An 18,076-nucleotide genomic window follows, 5' to 3' on the forward strand; every position below is an offset into this window, starting at 1 on the left:
AGTACCACTTCACCCACACAAAAGAATGGGATACGGCTCCAAAGAGAAAGGCTCACGGTCACTCAGTCTCACTTCTTGAGAGAATGCTGCTGTATTGTGTGATGGGAGGACATAGGCAGGACTATGCGCCAAAACACACACGAGAAAATGAAGAGAAAACTTGCCCTTTCATCTGCTAGCCATGGAGAAAGTTTCCTACAGCACGCTCTTGACTGTGGGGATGTCCAAAAATTGGAGAATCTTTTGAGACTAGATACTGTAATTTGTCCCAGATATCAAAGGAGAGAGAAGATTCCCTGTACAAGATGCTGGAAAACCATGCCTTCGAGGATGTCAGAAATACGGTGACTCTTACCTGGGTTCCTCGGGGCACAGTACAGGCTCTCCTTTGTAGCAGATTTCACTGTCCAGCTCCGTTCCACAAAAAATCTCTGTCCAAGCGGGTGGCACAGCCAGCGTAGGGAGTCGGGAATGGCACTCCGCTCTGAGCTACACAGGCTCTGGGCCTTGTTTAAGAAATAACTCTGGGGAAAAAGGAGAATCCAGGGGGTGAGAATGGTGCCAGGAGGAGGAACAGACATATCATGCATGTGGTTCAGTGACAGCAAGCACAGGGGCAAGGTTCATTACAGGCCAGGCCTGAGTCATTCCAATTCAGTGTAATTGCTGGGCATCATAGTGAATCTGGAACTGAAGGCCTGAAACCCCCAAACAACCAGGCAACTGACTCAGCTGACTGTTGGAGGAATTATGATAACATGCTTTAAAGTGTGTGACCAGACAGGAGAAAGGAAGCTATCTACCTGTCTTCAGTGTAAATTAAGCAGTGTGGAAGTCCCCAGTGACGTACAAATCAGTAGTGGGTTGGGGAGTCCATTGGAAGCCCTACTGGCTATTGATAAGAGACAGTAAACATGGGTGTGGGGGCAAAAAGGCATTTGAAATATCCAACACTTTGAGGAGAGGCCTCAAAGGGGCAAAGCTCCTGGACCCTTCAGGCAAGGGGGGCTGAAGTCCCTGGAAACTGAGTTTAGGTGACAATGCCCCCCCATAAGTAGGTTTCTAACTGGCTAAAGTTAAGTTTTCGTTTGAGAAGCGCATTTCTGTTTGCAACCCTTTCTCTCTATACCATATAGTTGATAACGCTTAAATTTGTGTCAGTCTGGTAAACAAAGTTTGTTTTATTTCTACTATAACTCAATCCAGTGCACTGACTGAAATAAGAGTTTGTCAAATCCCAGTTTAATTAACGAGCAGTAGTGTAGGGTTTTACTAAAGGAGTGACTAACTGAACTGAGAGCATTCAGTAAAGGAGAAAACGTTTCTGGAACTCTGGAGTCAAGGTTCGCTGTTACTTGCAAGGACAGTGGACTGACAGAGTCCTAGAGTTTGCTGGCCAGGCAGACAAGCAGGTGAATCAGGAAGATGTCACAACTCAGCTGCAGCAAAGCTCTCACTCGCTGAGGCTGAGATGGGGAACACAGTAACCTCAGTTCTGGGAACCCTAGCAGATTGTCATAGGGAAGTCAATCTGGAGGAATTTGGGACAGAGCGCAACATTCCCTCTAATGTTTTCCATCCATGTGAGGAATAAATGGTGGTGTGTGTGGACATGCACTACCTGTGGACACACATCTCTCCTGGGTGGCTGTCCAAGTGCTCAGCTTCCAGAGAACACTGACTGGGAGGGTGCTGGGGTCACTCTGCTAGAAGTAACCGAGTGGGAGAAGACGGGGTTACACCTGCATGCTTGTAAGGCTGGCTGTTGTGTCAGGGATGGGAGATGGCAGCACAGCACTGAAGGCACCCAACCTGCAGGACAGGGGTGACAACCCTTCACTGGTCTGGGCTGAACCCCAAAGCATCATGACCCCCAAGACCTAACTGACTAACTAGAAGCATGCAGGCCTTCCCTGCTCAGAGCTCTGCTGGGAGGCACAGAGGAGAACAGTGGGACTCACTCACCGCCAGGAAGCCCAGCTTGCCTCCGCAACGGGTTTTCAGGCCAACAGCAGCAGTCAGGTGGATCTCTGCCATCATGCTGGGTGGGATCTTCTCCTCTGCACTCTCAGCCAGATTCACAGCACACAGGGCCATGTGCAAACCTGAGTATGCTGAGCTGGATGGAAGTTTACCTGTGCCAGGGAGAGAAGAATAATTCACCTCTCTTGTATGGTGACCATACAAAAGCCATCCTAGTGTAATACATACAATTATGATGCTTCTCACAGCCTGCACCCTACATTGACTGGACCCCCTTGGCAGAAAGAGTTTAGAGTGCCATAGGCATCACGACCAGCTCTCCAAGAGCCAAATAGCCATGAAAGGAACGAGACGGAGTTTTGCTCTGCTGCACGCATCACTGGAATCACCAGCTTCCTTTGGGGTCCAAACCTGGACAGGCATTTGAATAGCATGATCCAGAAGCGTAGGGAATAGCTATGGGAGGCCCACGGTGGCCTAACTAGCATTAATGTGATAAAAGTGAGAAAGGGCAGCTTAAACTACACATCAGCGGTTTGTTAGACCATGAATTATCCCCCCCCTCCCCCGCATCCCCCTTCTGTTCTGCAATGTGATTTGTCCTTTTCATATTTGTTCATTTTTTTAATTGTATCCTTTGGTATATATGGTTGTGACTATTTTCTTCCACTATTTGATCTGAGGAAGTGGGTCTGGCTCACGAAAGCTCATCTAATAAACCATCTTGTTAGTCTTTAAAGTGCTACATTGTCCTGCATTTTGCTTCATCTACCCAAAGTAGTAATGGAAAGCTCCATTCACCACATCATGCTGATCCCAAATGCTGGCCAGCGATCGTGTACAGACATGTCAGTAGGCTTCAGCAATGTACCACACCTACAGGCAGGTGCAAGCAGGAGAGAGTGCTGGTGTCTGCTAATCTACTCCCCCAGTCTCTGGCTTTAGGTCTTCTTCTAAGGAGATTAGTCCTGCTCATGTGACAGGAGTGAATTTGAGCTCAGGATCCCCACTAGCAGCAGTGCACCCGGACAAAACTCAGGTCTGCTCTCAATTGGCTGCTGCATGGGCAAGTTCCAAGCAGCAGCCAAGACTCCAAATGATCTTTCTGCAGAGAGCACAGCGTCCGTCCCTGCTGTTCACATCTAGGAGACTCTCCACAGCCAGAAGGGCTAGAAAGAGTGTGCGTTTGTCATTTCAACCAACGCTTAGATTCTACAACTGTTAATGACAGCTGCCTGGGAAAGCCTCTTGCTCCCCAGAACAAGCCCATTTTTCAAGCTCACTGTACATGGATCACTTAGCATGGGAGCCTGGCCAGAGGAGTGCAACAGCTGTGTAACAGCACATGGCATCACCACCACCAGCGCAGGGATGAGAGTCAGAGAAACCCCAGGTTGTATTGAAGAAACATGAATTTTGTCTGGCATAACCAAATCTGGAATTTGCCCAGTGTGCCAGCTAACTGTTGACTCTGGCAAAACGTGCCACGGGGAATTCTGGAGTCCATACCTGGTACAGTTACAACAATCGGGCTAGCAGGTTACCATGTGGTTAATCCCTGACCCATTTCAACACACCTCCATTTTGTGGTGTAGATGGGACATTATAACAGCTAAAGCCCTGGATGCGTATTACAGATCCCAGAACCCCAGAGGCGGTACTATAGCCCCAGGAGAGATGGTGTTTACCGAGTTGTCTCTTGAACGGCACTGTTCCCTTGGGACATTTCACATCAGTCTATGCGTAACTTGTCCCTGGAGCTAATTTGAGGAGAGCAGGCCAAGGAGCCCTTCCCTACACCCAGTGAGAAGGTACGAGCATCCTCATTCTGTCAGGGGAAGAGGCCTCTGCCCTTACCTGTGATGTGGAGCTGATGGAGCTTGTGATATGCCAGAGCTGCATCCCGAGCACTGGTCTTGGCCTCATCCTCAAAGCCAGCAGCAGCCTCTCTTGCTCGCTGTCGTTGTGAAGTCCTCTTCAGCAGCCAACGTACCAGCCCCAGCTTCTGCAGACTGTAGCGGATCACGTTCCAGGACAAGCTGCAGGCCAAGTCCAAGCGGGATGCAGGCAGCGCTCGACCCAGAACTGACAGGCAGATCTGCAGATTTGAGGCGGCAGCCGCAAAATCTTCCTGCAAACACAGTGGTAAATAGTTAAAGATCTTTTAAGCTAGTGAACAAGGCTGCACTGACAGCCCTAGAGACAACAGAGCTCTACTGACCCCAAGAACATGTACAGTGAGCAGAGGCAGGGCAAGCTTTTTCCATGTCCCACCACACGCACTGACGCCCCTTCCCCCCCCCTCCATTGCTGCAGCCCCACCCCTCCAGGAACCAGTGAGTTGAATCTCCATGACCCAGGCAACTTGACACCTCTCAGCTGAGTGCCAGCATAGGCTTTTGGAGGACTCCTGTCCATTTAGAACTACACAGACCACTCAAGGCTAGCAGCTGCTGTCCATCAGCAAATCTCCGCAGACTTCAATGCAGACTGACACCAACTGAGGAGCTGAGCCCACATCTCTAGTACCTGGACATGCCAAGTGCTGAAAACGCGACAGACACACAGATGCTTGCTGGAGAGACAGCATGAAGTTGTGCCAAATCAGGTGGAAGCTTGGGCCCGCACTACCAAAACCAGCCCACTACTTCAGTGCTGGGGAGCAGTACAGAAAGTTGTCCTCGGGGGCAGGAGGGCAGGGGAACTGTGACAGTCATAAAATAGGGGGCCTATGGCGATGAGGGTGCAGTCATAGGAAACCAGTTCAGCGGGTTACGGGCAGCAAATTGGTGGTGTAAGTCTAATTCTTAATGAGCTCTATGTTTAAAAAACCCAAGCAGCACAGCTGATCCTTTCCGGGCCAAGTACTGAGTGAGAATGAAAACTGAATTCCCCTCTGTTCCCTAGAGGCTGCCCCATAAGGCAGGAGTGAGGCACAGATGCGGGGCTATCGACGGGAGGCTTACAACGCTGCTGTCTGTGCCATACATGGTTAGCTGTTTGACGTTTCATGCAGACGTGTGTCCTTTATCTGGCACCAATTCTCTCCACATTTTCCACTTCAATTGCACAGGAAGGTTAACCCTAGAAAAGCTGACAGACTCCCAAGTGCCAAGCCATCGGCACCTCCAAAAGAGGGAAGGGCAGGATTTGCTCTGCGAAGTGAAGGGTTGCTTTACCCTAGCCAAATCCAAGTCAGCCTGCTTGCGATGCCGCCAGAACATTACAGATGAGCGAGAGTGCAGCCGGGTCACTGGCTCTCCATGCACAAGGAGCTTTATAAACACACTCAGGACAATTACACCGTTCACCAGCCAGAGCAGCAAAGTGGGCAGCACCCAGTCAAACCAGCCACCAGCACCTGGCAGAAAGAGAAATAAAGAGAAATCAGTCTGCATAGCACAGCACAAGCATGGTAGGCCATAAGTGACAAACATGTCCAGCCCTATCTCAACATGTCACTGTGACCCCATTTAAAATGCCCTGAATGTTGGAAAGCTTTGATTTTCTTCAAGGGACTGTTATTGACTTGTCTCCATCTGAGCAGAGACTCAGACATTGGCAACTTTAAAAATAATCTCATTGCACATTAATTAAAAAAAACAAAACTAATCTTCCACTTGAGGGGAGGGTGGCACAAGTGGCTCTAGTGAAGAACTGGGCATCCCAGGATGTTCATGCCTAAAAGGGGCACAGTAAAATCATAGGACTGGAAGGGACCTTGATAGGTCATCAATCCAGTCCCCTGCACTCATAGCAGGGCTTAGCATTAATATTAATTAAACGCATGAAGGTAAGTTAGTACAATGTGAAGAGTGTATGGTTACAGGTCAGGGAGCTGCAGAGGTCCTTACAGGGTTCCTGGCCCTTGTTAAGAGTGCAGTTTAACACATTTCTGCATAGGCTGTTAAACACACCCCATAAAGCCAAACATTCTGAGGAGTACGGCCAAGTTAATGTTGTGGCAGGAGCCATGATGTCTGCACTATTTTCACTTCGTTTGCAAGTTATGACAAATGATCAAGAAATATATTTTTGAACTTCATTAGAAAGTTTACTCTTCTGGGAATAGAAAAGTGACTTAGTTCAAAACTCCCCGACATCTGTCCAGCTATAGTAGCTTGTGGTGGTGGTGGGCTATGCAAGGTGCTTTCTGGTAGCCTACTGGACTGTTTGATTTTACCACCTCCAGTTTCCCTCTTGTAAGATCTACTCATGCCAAAGCACTCACTAGTTCATCCAGGCCTCAGACCTCCCACCTCACCATGGTTCTGCTTCCTACTACAATACTTCGTAAAATAGGAGGCTTGACACACTCTGAAAGTCTCTTTCAGTGGTTACCTGACTTGATGCCCAGCACATTCCTTCCAGAGCCATGATATAAAGAGCTGTCCGATTCAGGCATCCCTCGGCCCTCCAGGAGGGATGTCAGGGGGTTGAAGGAGAGGCAGAGGAATGTGAGAGCACAGAGAAGTATTCGAGAGCGATCCACCATGCCAAGGGCCACAGGGGGAGAGTCGGGTTCATCTTTAACCTTCACAAAGGGCAGGGATGGAGAGGAAGAGTGAGAAGTGAAGTAATTTTAAACACTATAAAACAGCAAGAAGCCTGTGAGAGAAGAGAGAACACACAGGCATGACAGGGAGGGCATGAGTTTCCAAGTATTTGACTGAAGCCACCGAGAACTCTGGGGCAGCCTATTCTCACTAACAGGGGCCTAGAGTAGCAAAGTGACTAACCTGCACTCTGGCCCCCACCATTTTGGTTTCTTTGATTCCCTATGTTAGATCAGCACTAAGGTTCCATCAAAGCCACATGCAGCCACTCTGCCCTCCTGCACGTCCAGCATTTGACTCTCAGTGGTTGTGATGCCTGCAAAATCCTTTTATCTGGTAACATCTGGCAAGTGGTGAGTTAATGTTGCAAACTACTCGTGGGCTTATTGCATGTAGAAATTAGGCTCACAGCTAGCTTGTGTAAATACATGTTATAACTGTTAATTTATCCTCCCTTCCTTCATCTCCTATTTTAACTATGTTACTTGTCTTCAAGACTAAAAGCTCCTTAGGCAAGGTTTTTTACCACATATATCAGTACAGAGTCCAGCATGATACAGCCTAGGTTGGCTGAAGTCGATGTGCCACTGTAATACAAACAAACAAGAGCCAGCATTTGACTCTCCCCCTGAAGTAGAGCCCTTTTAGATGAGACTATGTCCCATTCTGGGTATCTTGCACCCTTTATGACAAATCTTTTCCTTGAACCATCTCTTGCCCTACAGAACCTCTGCATTGCCTGCAGCGCTACCCTTCAGAGCTCTCTCAGCGCTGCTCTTGACTGACCAGCAGCTGGCACTGTTGAGATAACAAGGAGCTAAAGTCCTGGCCATGACATACCCCTTGAGTGCCAAGCCATCCTGCTCTCCTGTTAACTACGATTACCTTTGCATCATCCAGGAGTGGACTTCCTGGCTCAGAGTCAATGGAATAGGGGGAGAAGCCCTCCTGGGACCCCGAGTCGGAGGCTGGGGGAGACATCAAGAGAACGTTTTGATTGAAGTCATCTATCTTCAAGTCTACATCATTGTCCACGAGACTGCTCAGGTCAATGCCCTTCAACAGCTCTGCGAAGATCAGAGATTCCATTTACTACATACCTCTCGCCCATCCCCAGTGCCATGGCCGCTCTGCTCAGGTGGCCACAGAAAGATGGGCCAATGCTGATTGGACTTCATACGCAATCATTCTCCATTGGCACAAATGGGCAGGAGGAACCACACGTTCCTGCTTCTTGTCCCATTCACGCCTGGCTCTGGTAACTTACTGTTTTTCTGGTTAGCCAGTTTCAGAACCATGTTCTCCTGTCTCAGCTTATGGTTGACCTGCTGTAGGTATTTAATGTAATCAATGGCCTTCCTCAGTACTCCAGATTTGTGCATCTGCATGGAAGCAACAGGAAAGCAGTGGCTAAGAGCAATTGCATAACCAGAGGCCCATCTGCTCTGAGCAGTGCCACCCTCTTCGCCATGCGACAGAGAGGGTAGAAAAATTCCCATCCTGTAGCATCACCACAGCCACTGAGAAAAGGAGAGATTACACTTTGAAAGGTTCGAAGCGGCTTGCTAACTAGAGAGGAAATCACAGTCTGAGAACTGCTGGGGTGAATTAACATTTATTGGAAACAAACCTTAAAACCAGTTTAAGAACCCCAATCAAAGTAACCAAGTAACCAAGTTCAGGTCTAGCCTTACTCACAAAACATACCAAGTTATGCATAGTTAGAAAGTAAAGGGTATCTTTTCAGAGGGCGCATACTCTGAAAGGTTAACACTAGGACCATTTCTCACTCTTCCATTGGCTCACTGGGAGATCTTTAACTACACACAATGAAAAATATTCGCCCCTCCAGAGGACACTGCTAGACTGAAAAGCACACAAGGCCTCTCAGATCCAGGTGATCCAAAGAGCTATGGCAGCACCATGTGTTTTCAAAACCCAAGTTTCCTAATTCTCTAGGCAACAGCTGACGACCTCACTAATACCAGAAGCAATGATAAAAATCGACGCTCTGATTTGCAAGAGTGATGTCAGCTAATAATGCAAATGAAAGAGCATCAACTTGAACTCAGCTCTTGGATAATGGCAAAACCTTTCACAGTGCAACTTTAGTGTTTGAACCAATATTCGTTCTCACAAACCAATGCAACAAGGAATCAAATTGCCCAGTTCCATGTAAAAAAGGTTTTATATTTCTACAACTTTCATTCCAAAGTTCTTTTGAGACAGTTTTAAAGGATGCAGCTACCCATCGTGGATATGCAGCCACCTAACAGCACAGAACAACTAAGAAAGAAAGAATACCCTATGAAACTACAAGAGAACTGTTTAGTCAGGCGGGAATTTGGCCAAAAAGTTTTTTAACACAGCTAACTCTTACAAAGGACTTAGGGGATTTTTAACCACCAAGACAGGTTAGATCATGTGTTTTGTTACCTAAGTTTCCAGTAACTGTGCCCCGAGTATCACAATGGAACAGTGAGTCAGAAATATTCTGATTCATTCATCTTCCTTGGCAGCCTATCATCCTGATCAAATAAATAATATTAAAAACCGCTACTATTAATAGCCTGCATCAGCTAAAGTCTCCCCAGCTAAGCAGTTGGGCAGGATTCTTCTTAGCTAACACATCTGAAGGTTAGATGGCTGCAGGCCACACAACCTTACTGACGTCAGCTTTTATCTCTTTACCTTGGCATCTGTTCCCATGACCAGGTCCTTCAGCTCAATGATCTTGTCATTTATAGACGAGCGATATCGCTTCTCAATGATATTATGGGTCGTTCTCCTCTCTCCTTCTTTGGGTGGTTCTGGCTGCTTGACCCCACCAGGCACCTGTTTGATAGGTACCTTTTCCTGTCCCATCATCATGGGCATTGTGGTCAAAATGGTCCCATTGCTGCCAACTAATGTCTAAAAAGGCAGCAAAGAAGCAGCATTACTAGTAACAGCCAAGTTTTGCACAATATACGTGCCACACATGAAAAAGGAGTCTGATCAACATAGTGTAGAATCAGGAAACAAAAAGGTTATGCAGACCTAAAAATACACACAAAACCTCTCAAGATGCCCCGCCCCATTCCCAGGTTTAGAGTAAGATACATTGTTCTTACAATGTGATCAGCCGTGTCAATATCTGTAGGGAGAAAGTACAGGCAGTCCCCGACTTACGCAGATCCGACTTATGTCGGATCCGCACTTACGAACGGGGCTTTCTCGCCCCGGAGGTCGGGGCGAGAAAGCCCCGTTCGTAAGCTGCTCCGGTGCCCCTGGTCTGCTGGAGACCGTCTCCAGCAGACCAGGGGCACCAGGCGGGTTCCCGCGCTTCTGAGGCTTTGCCAGAGCAAAGCCTCAGAAGCGCAGGGAACCACCGCTGCTGCCGCTTCAGTCTGGGTGCCTGTGGTCTGCTGGATATCGTCCCCAGAAGACCACAGGCACCCAGACTGAAGCGGCAGCAGCGGCGGTCCCCGCGCCTCTGAGGCTTTGCTCTGGCAAAGCCTCAGAGGCGCGGGACCCCGCTGCCGCTGCGGCTCTGCTCCCCGTGTCCCTGGTCTGCTGGGGGGGGGCGCAGCTAGTGTGCTCCCCCCCCCCCCCAGCAGACCAGGCTTTTGTTTTGGACTCTGGGGCAGAGCAGCTGGGGCGCTGCCAATTGGTCCTGCAGCGCCGCTCTGGGCACTACTGGACCAACCCGGCAGCACCCCAGCTGCTCTGCCCCAGGTCCTGATTCAGCCGCTGCTGGTCAGTTTCAGCAGCGGCTGAATCAGGACGCCTGGGGCAGAGCAGATGGGGTGCTGCTGGGTTGGTCCAGTAGCACCGAGGAGCGGCGCTACTGGAGCAACCCAGCAGCACCCCAGCTGCTCTGCCCCAGGCGTCCCCAAGTCAGCTTCTGCTGAAACTGACCAGCGCTGACTACAGGAAGCCCGAGGCAGAGTTGCTCTGCCCCGGGCTTCCTGGAATCAGCTGCTGATCAGTTTCAGCAGCAGCTGACTTGGGGACGCCTGGGGTTCTTAAGTTGATTCTGTATGTAAGTCAGAACTGGCGGTCAGTTTCAGCAGTGTCTGAATCTGGACGCCAGTTCCGACTTACATACAGATTCAACTTAAGAACAAACCTACAGTCCCTATCTTGTATGTAACCCGGGGACTGCCTGTACTTCATTCTCCAGATTCTTGACCTAAGACTTTTTACCAGTATCGAGTCACTTTAATTTGCAGAGATGTGAAAAATAAATATTGGATCCTGCTGGCTTCCAGGATCCTTTGTACCAGTGGTCCCTAACGCGGTGCCTGCGGGTGCCATGGCGCCCGCCGGGGCATTTATGTGCGCCCGCCGAACATCTGGGCTGGCCCCGCCCCCAGCGCATGGCACATGCGTGGTGCGGGCCCCGGGCGTGTGACGCATGGGTGGCTCCTGTCCAGGGCGCGTGGCACATGCGCGGTGCCAGCCCTGGGCTCAGGGTGCGTGGGTGGCCCCCACCCCTGGGTACGCAGCGCATGCGTGGCCCCACCCCCAGAAGCACGGCATGTGAGCGGCTCCGCCCCTGGGCACCTGGCAGCCACGAAAGGTTGGGGACCACTGCTTTGTACTAACCAATGGATCACCAAAACCACCCTTATACTATAAAAAATAAAGCTTTGTGAGAATCCCTTTGTAGGAGAAGTAATTCCCCAGCTAACAAGTATGGCCCAAAGTTTCTATTTTATTGTCCCTTTTTATCCGTGTGCTGCTCAGCCAGACGGCCTTTTGCAAGATGGAATTGCAAATCTTTTTTTTTTTTTTTTTTTTAAACAAGAAGCCAATATTCTCCTGACAATTCTATGTACAGTTTGCTACAATCACCCAATATGCCCAGCTACCATGCCATAACAAGTCAGTGGATAATCTAGGCTTGCCAATTTGTCTCCAACAGTGGATGCATGGGGAGAAAAAGAAACCCTCTCATCATGAACCAGCCTATGCAATTCTAGAACCACTTCAGGAGAAAGTTTTTCCTCTGAGTAAGTGATCCGTTCAAGCCATGAAGCATGCCTGACAGCTCCTGTAATCACTAATACAGTGAAGTGTCACTGAGGATGCTGTTCACATGGACATCTGTTTTTTAAATTTATCATGCCACTTGCCTCAATAAAAGACAGTTACCTGTTCTTGCAACTGGTGTTCGAAATGTGTTGTTCACATCCATTCCTATCAGGTGTGCATGCGCCACGTGCACGAGAGTTGGAAACTTTTCCCCTAGCAGCTTCTGTAGGGTCGGCTGTGGAGACTTCTAGAGTGACGCCGCTATATCAGTGCATACCACAGCCGACTCTCCCCTCCCTCAGTTCCTTCTTGCCAGCTACTCTGATAGTAGGGAAGGAGGGTGGGTATTGGAATGGACATGAACACCACATCTCGAAGAACACCAGTTACAAGAACAGGTAACTGTCTTTTCTTCGAGTGCTTGTTCACATCAATTCCAATCAGGTGGCTCCTAAGCTGCTACCCTATGGAGCATACAGATCAATTTTGGGCATAGGACTCTTACAGATTGTGCACGATTTAAAGCCAGGGCTGTTAGGAATGCCCCACAGGGGTTACAGTTCCTGAGCACTTGCCCTCTATCTGTTGACTCTGAAGACTCTGCTTACACGAACGAAGGTGATAATGAAGCGTTATAGCCAGGGACTAGAATCGTGCCAGGGCAAGAACTAGAAGTTCCAACTTTGCCATTGACGGTAAGAAGGAACTGAGGGAGGGTAGGGTCGGCTATGGTATATAGCCACTCTGGATCTCCACAGCTGACCCTACGGGAGTTGCTAGGGAAAAGTTTCCAATGCTCGTGCATGCAGTGCACAAACACCTCATTGGAATCAACGTGAACAAGCCCTTGAAGAATATCCAGTAGAGGCAAGTTTCACAGATTATGCATAAAGGTTCCTTTCAGCTAGTTTAAGTTTGCAGCCTTGTAATTATGAGTGCTTTCTTGTTCATCTGAGGTTTAAAATGGCAGTGGATTATTACATCATGTTCCTCTCTGCTAAAGCAGCAACAAGGTAAACAGAAGCCAACCCTTGGTCTTTGCTCTCTGGTCAGCAGAGACAGTCAAAAATGCACAAAACGCATGTGTAGCCTTGGTTGAAGAGAGAGGCTATTCTTCTCGGGCATACCCAGGGCAGCACTCCAACTCCCTCCCATTTTAACTCTCACAGAACATTAACAAACACTCAAGCTCATCTCATCTAAAAAAGTGGGTTTGCCCATGAAAGTTCATGATACTATATACATTTATTTGTTAGTTTCTAAGGTGCCACGGGACAATTTGTTGGTTTTCACGTTACAGACTAAAACGGTTATCCCTCTAAGACTTAACAAAAGAGAGGCAAAAACGTAGAGGAAAGGTTCAGACCAGTACCTGCAGTGCTGTTGTCTGAATAGGAGTGGTCAATGCAGTGAGGGCAGGGTTATGAACTGCAGCCATAACTGGATTACCATCTGCTTTCAAAGTTGTCAAGACAAGAGAATCTGTCTTTATGATCTGAGGCTGGACCAGAACCTAGGGGGTTACAAAATGGTGATACACACAGTGGGTGAACAACAGGAAATACAGCTCATCTACAATAACTACACACTTATACCAGACTTATATCCATGTGACTGCATGAAGACTTAGTAGGTGGCAAAAGTCCAGGATTTGTAAGCCCTATTTGCCTCAAACAGGACTTTCTCCAAATGTGTCGAAAGTCAATGCAAACTCCACAATGAGACAACATGTATGCAAAGCTCGAAGACAGGAAAGGAAGGACCAAGATAGCTAGTGGTTTTTCAAGTCATGTCAATTTCTATGGGGAAATTAACATGCAAAAATAAATGGATGGGAATAAGTCTCCCTTCTACAGTGGTTGCACCTATAGCTGGCTCCCCTGAGAACATGACTTATTTTAGTGGGTGAGCACTCAGTAGCTAACAGGGCTAGACAGCCTCTGGCAGCCACCTGGTTTGAATACAAGCCTTGGTAGTACTAAAGATCTTTAGCTATCTAGACACCTATTGGAAAAACAAATACAGCAACACACAGTATCATCAGTAAATTTCCTGAAACATACTGGAGACAAGCTTTTTATTTCAAAAATTGAATGACATAATAGGTGGAAATCATTTTAGATTTGATTCTGATCAATAGGGAGGGTTTGATTGTGAATCTAAGGTAGAAGACAATTTTGGGTGAGAAGTGATCCTGAAATAAAAGACTTCATGATTTTTAAGGAATGAGCACAACAGAACAAGGACAACCGACTTTAAAAATCTGCTTCTCTGAAAACTCAGTGCTGGCCCATGGGAAGGCCATCTAAGGGATAAAGAAGTTCAAGACAGCTGGCAGTTTCTCAAGGAGACAATACTAAAGAACTGCAAGCTATCCCAATGCAAAAGGAAAGATAGGAAGAATAGTAAGTGGCCAACATGGCTCCACTAGGAGCTCTTCAAAGAAATGAAAAGTCAAAAAGGAATCCTAAAAATTGTGGAAATATGGACAATGGGTAATGAGGAGTACAAAGAAAGCACAGACAGGAAGAAAAAAAATCAGAGAAGGGCAAGGCACAGAATGAATTACACTAACAAGGAAGGTAAGACATTAAGAAGAAATTCTTCAAACACAGTAGGAGCAAAAGATAAAGGAATATATAGGTCTTCTTAGCAGGTATGGGGAGGTAAGTGATGACTGATGTGGCATTCCATATTCTTTAAGAAATAAGCTTATACTAGGAATATGTCTGAGATGTGTTTTATGCAAGATAATCCATATAAGGTATCATTGGACTAAATAGGATTCTCTCATTCACATGCAGCTATCATTTTTGTATTTGAAGTTAGCTGTTTGTGTATCTGCATTTCATATTTGCAAGTTTTGGGTCACTCCCACTGCTGACACTTCAGGGACTACAATGGAAAAGCCAAAGAGATCCAATGGCCCATGAGCAAGGACAATGGATTGGGAAATGTTTGGTCTTCCTGTGGATATGCTATAATGCTACTGACTCATGGACAACACAGTCAGGTGATCTGGTCACCTGATACTAACCTGCATGATTGTTTTTAATTTTGCTTGTCCTCTGCCTCCCCATCCCAAAGAGATACTTGAAAACACCTGGAAACAAGAGGACTGTAAGGCTACAGCTACACTGCAACGTTATTTTGGGATACCAGAGCACCCCAAAAGAGCTATCCTGTGTCTTCACAGCAAACCCGTTATTTCAAAATATAACGGCCTCACTATTCCAACATCCCTGTAAACCTCATTCCACGAGGAGTAAAGGACATTTTGGAATAGCGGGCTATTTCAAAATTTGGCACTGTGTAGACAGCGCCAAATTTCGAAATAGACTATCTTGAAATAAGTTATGCAATTTAGAGTGTGTAGATGCACCCTAAATGAAAAGGGGAGAAAGGTAGATACTAGACCCAGACTAGGGGAAAAAGACCACACTTGAGTGAAGGACTCTACCTGACATAATACATAGGGTGAAAAAATTATTTGTAACCAGTTTCTTTAGTGAATTTAGCTTAGATCATAGATTACTAAGAAAATAATACAAAGTATGCAATATGTTTGCCACTCTTGAGCCATTTAAAATATGTCTTTTTATAGTTAATAAAAAATTACTTGGTTTATGTAGTTTCTTATTGGTGGTAGGTGATGTTGTGCATACCTTCTTCCATGTTGAGGGAGGAGGCAAATTTCATACAATTTTATGTTTGTACCCTAGGGAATTAAACACAACCTCAACAAATTAGAGAACTGTTCTGAAATCAACAAGATGAAATGCAATAAAAGACAAGCGAAAAATACTACACTGTAGAAGAAAAAAAAATCAAACGCACAACTACAAATAGGGAACAACTAGCTGGGTGGGTAGTACTTCTGATAAGGATTCAGACAGTACAGTGGATCACAAGTGGAATATGAGTCAATGTGATGCTGCTGTGAAAAATGAATGGCATTCTGTATTGTTCTGCTCTTTTCGGCAGTTGTGAGGCCTCAGCTGGAGTAGTATACAGCTGTGTGTGTCACACTTTAGGAAAGATGTAAAGAAGCTGAAGATAGTCCAGAGGAGAGCAACAAAAATAGTTTAGAAAACCTGACTTATGAGGAAAGGTTCTGAAACTAGGCACTTTTAATCTGGAGAAAAGGCAACTGAGGGGACCCTAATAATAGTCTTCAAAGATGTTAAGGGTAAAGAGGATGACCACCAACTGTTTTCATGTTCTCAGAAGGTAGGACAGGTAAGTAATGAGCTCTTCTGAAACAAGGGAGATTTGTTAGATACTTGGAAAAACTGTCTAACTATAAGAGTTGTTAAGCTCTGCAATAGGCTTCCAAAGGAGAAAGTGAAATCCCTACCACTGGGATGTTCAAGAACAGGATGAACAAACTCCAGTCAGGGATGGTCTAGGTGTACTTGGTCCTGTAGGGTGCTGGACTCAATGACTTCTCAAAGCCCCTTTCTGATCTGCATTTCTAGGATTTCATGATTTTCACCTATGGGCTGAGAATAAAGAAACTATTTCAGCCAAACTAGATAATCAGTTAACAGAAACTTCACTCAAATTGAAGCCAACAGTAAAGGTTGGTTACCCTTGACCCTTATTGCTTATTCCTTATTACTTCTCCAGTTTAGCAACTACTTCAACCATTCCTGATTCTGGCTGGGAGGAGAAATGGCATGATACAATGTAAATTAACCTCAGTAATTTCATTCAGTGTGTATCCTCTACCCCTAAGCACTTCTGATAATAGTAAAGGAAGAAAACAAATCCCTTTAGTCTTATGTGTATATTTTAAAAAGAGATTTGATAGGAGTTGAAGCAGCACAGAAATACAGTAAAATGTTCCATATAGCAAAAGTTCACAGCGGAAAATTCTGTAGAATTTCACCAGTGCAAATGTTAACAGGAATAGCAGAAGCATATAGATTATTGGCAAACTAACCAAAAGTAGAAATAATTAGAAATCTACCATAAGCAGGGCTCAACAAATAATACAATCTATTTGCTCCTGAGTAGATTGCAACCCAGAAGAGCTGGGTTCGGGTGATCTGCGCATGCACAGAACGATCTGCACATGCGCAGATCACCGGACAGCGCAGCTGGCAAGCAGGGCTCGCTGCGGTTCGGCAAGCCCTGACCATAAGAGACCACTAGCATGAGATTTCTCACAGCTTGGCTACTTAGATATCATGTAACTACATAGCCAGGCTTTTAGGTGCTTAGTCAAACAGAACCTTGTGACGTTTGCCCAGTGCTACATCAAATCATGCTATGTGATGTGAAAGACACACCAACTGGTATGTTCACAACAAGCAACGCTTTTGCCTGGGGGAAATAAAGCAAGATGTCTTTGTACGGTAGAAAGCTTGGTTAGAATCACTTTCCACGCCTAACATCCCAGGATCCCAAAGTAAGCCCTGTGCCACTCAAGCAACTAAAACCTCAGCCAGCTCCACATGCCACAACCTGTCCTTAGATCAGCCAAGCAAGGAAGCCTGCTCCTGAACATCCTCCCCGATGAATCCTGGGGGGATCCCCAAGTTCTGCTAATTGTGTCCCCCACTGTGTATGTGCTGAGTGTGTCTATATTTATACTTACTGGAACTTGCTGGACCTGAGGAGCAGCTACTGTCTGGACAGTGGCAGGGGTTAGCGTTTGGATGGTGCCATTGGCAGCCTGTGTGAACACCCTCTGAGCCTGCACAGTCTGCACCTGCTGCTGAATGGTAACAGGCTGAACTTGGGAGGACGTCACCAGGCTCTGAACTTGAGGCTGAAGAACTGAAAAGGAGAAAATTGTAAATTGCAGTTTAGGTAACTCATGGTCAGCATTCATACAGGCATTGCCATTACTCTGTGTGTTATCAGACCATTCCCTTGATGGCTCAGGATCTAGCACAAAGATTCTGGGATGCACTGAGGACAAGTGTATGGCAGTGAATGGCAAGGTCATGGGAGGAAGAGGTTGAGCATCCTTTTGTCTGCTGAATGCTTCAGTTATACCCAAGTTCCTGGCCAGGGTTTCCATGTTACACTGCCATTAGTACTCCCTGTGATTTATCCCTTGCAAAGGGCCCTTAGCATTCTGAAATGAGAACAGAATGCAATGTCTATGCAATGGAGAATTGTGACAACTGACCTTAATGAGAGCTCAGTATTTTAACCCCTTGAGGCAGGGATTTTTTGTTCTGTGTTTGAACAGCACGTGGGTCAGCGGTGTCCTGGACCATGACTAGGACTCCTAGGCACTAAAGTATGATGCTTTCCAATTAAGCTTTCTGGGAAGTGTCTTGACTCACCAAAAGCATTACACTGAGTACCTGAACTCTCATACCACACACCATCTCTAATTTTATTGCCCTGGATGCATAGTCAGCAGGAAGACAGCTCAACCATCTAGTGGCAAAGCATACTACATGTGAGAGGAAATGAGATTTCAGGTTTTGGGTTCATCCTTTGCTCCCACAGTAGGGAGAATTACAAAAGTAAACCATGACAATTTCTAAATCATCATC

At 46.6% G+C, this 18,076-nt stretch overlaps 1 protein-coding gene across 3 annotated transcripts in view; it reads right to left on the bottom strand.

Moving 5' to 3' along the window:
* SREBF2 (sterol regulatory element binding transcription factor 2) overlaps positions 1 to 18,076 on the bottom strand; it is a 41,223-nt gene that overhangs the window by 14,125 nt on the left and 9,022 nt on the right. For all 3 annotated transcript variants that reach the window (XR_016350387.1, XM_075935950.2, XM_075935957.2), the window contains exons 3-12: positions 17,161 to 17,342; positions 12,931 to 13,071; positions 9,231 to 9,452; positions 7,807 to 7,921; positions 7,425 to 7,606; positions 6,325 to 6,517; positions 5,163 to 5,344; positions 3,841 to 4,114; positions 1,966 to 2,135; positions 356 to 524 (exon numbers count right to left, since the gene is read on the bottom strand). Coding sequence is in view for 2 of the 3 variants with exons in the window: in XM_075935950.2 (XP_075792065.2) it covers positions 356 to 524; positions 1,966 to 2,135; positions 3,841 to 4,114; positions 5,163 to 5,344; positions 6,325 to 6,517; positions 7,425 to 7,606; positions 7,807 to 7,921; positions 9,231 to 9,452; positions 12,931 to 13,071; positions 17,161 to 17,342 (1,830 nt within the window). In the remaining variant the exon portion in view is untranslated. The remainder of the gene's footprint in view (positions 1 to 355; positions 525 to 1,965; positions 2,136 to 3,840; positions 4,115 to 5,162; positions 5,345 to 6,324; positions 6,518 to 7,424; positions 7,607 to 7,806; positions 7,922 to 9,230; positions 9,453 to 12,930; positions 13,072 to 17,160; positions 17,343 to 18,076) is intronic.

This window comes from Pelodiscus sinensis, chromosome 1, assembly GCF_052426305.1.
Source record: "Pelodiscus sinensis isolate ZL-2025 chromosome 1, ASM5242630v1, whole genome shotgun sequence".
Lineage (NCBI taxonomy): Eukaryota > Metazoa > Chordata > Testudines > Trionychidae > Pelodiscus > Pelodiscus sinensis.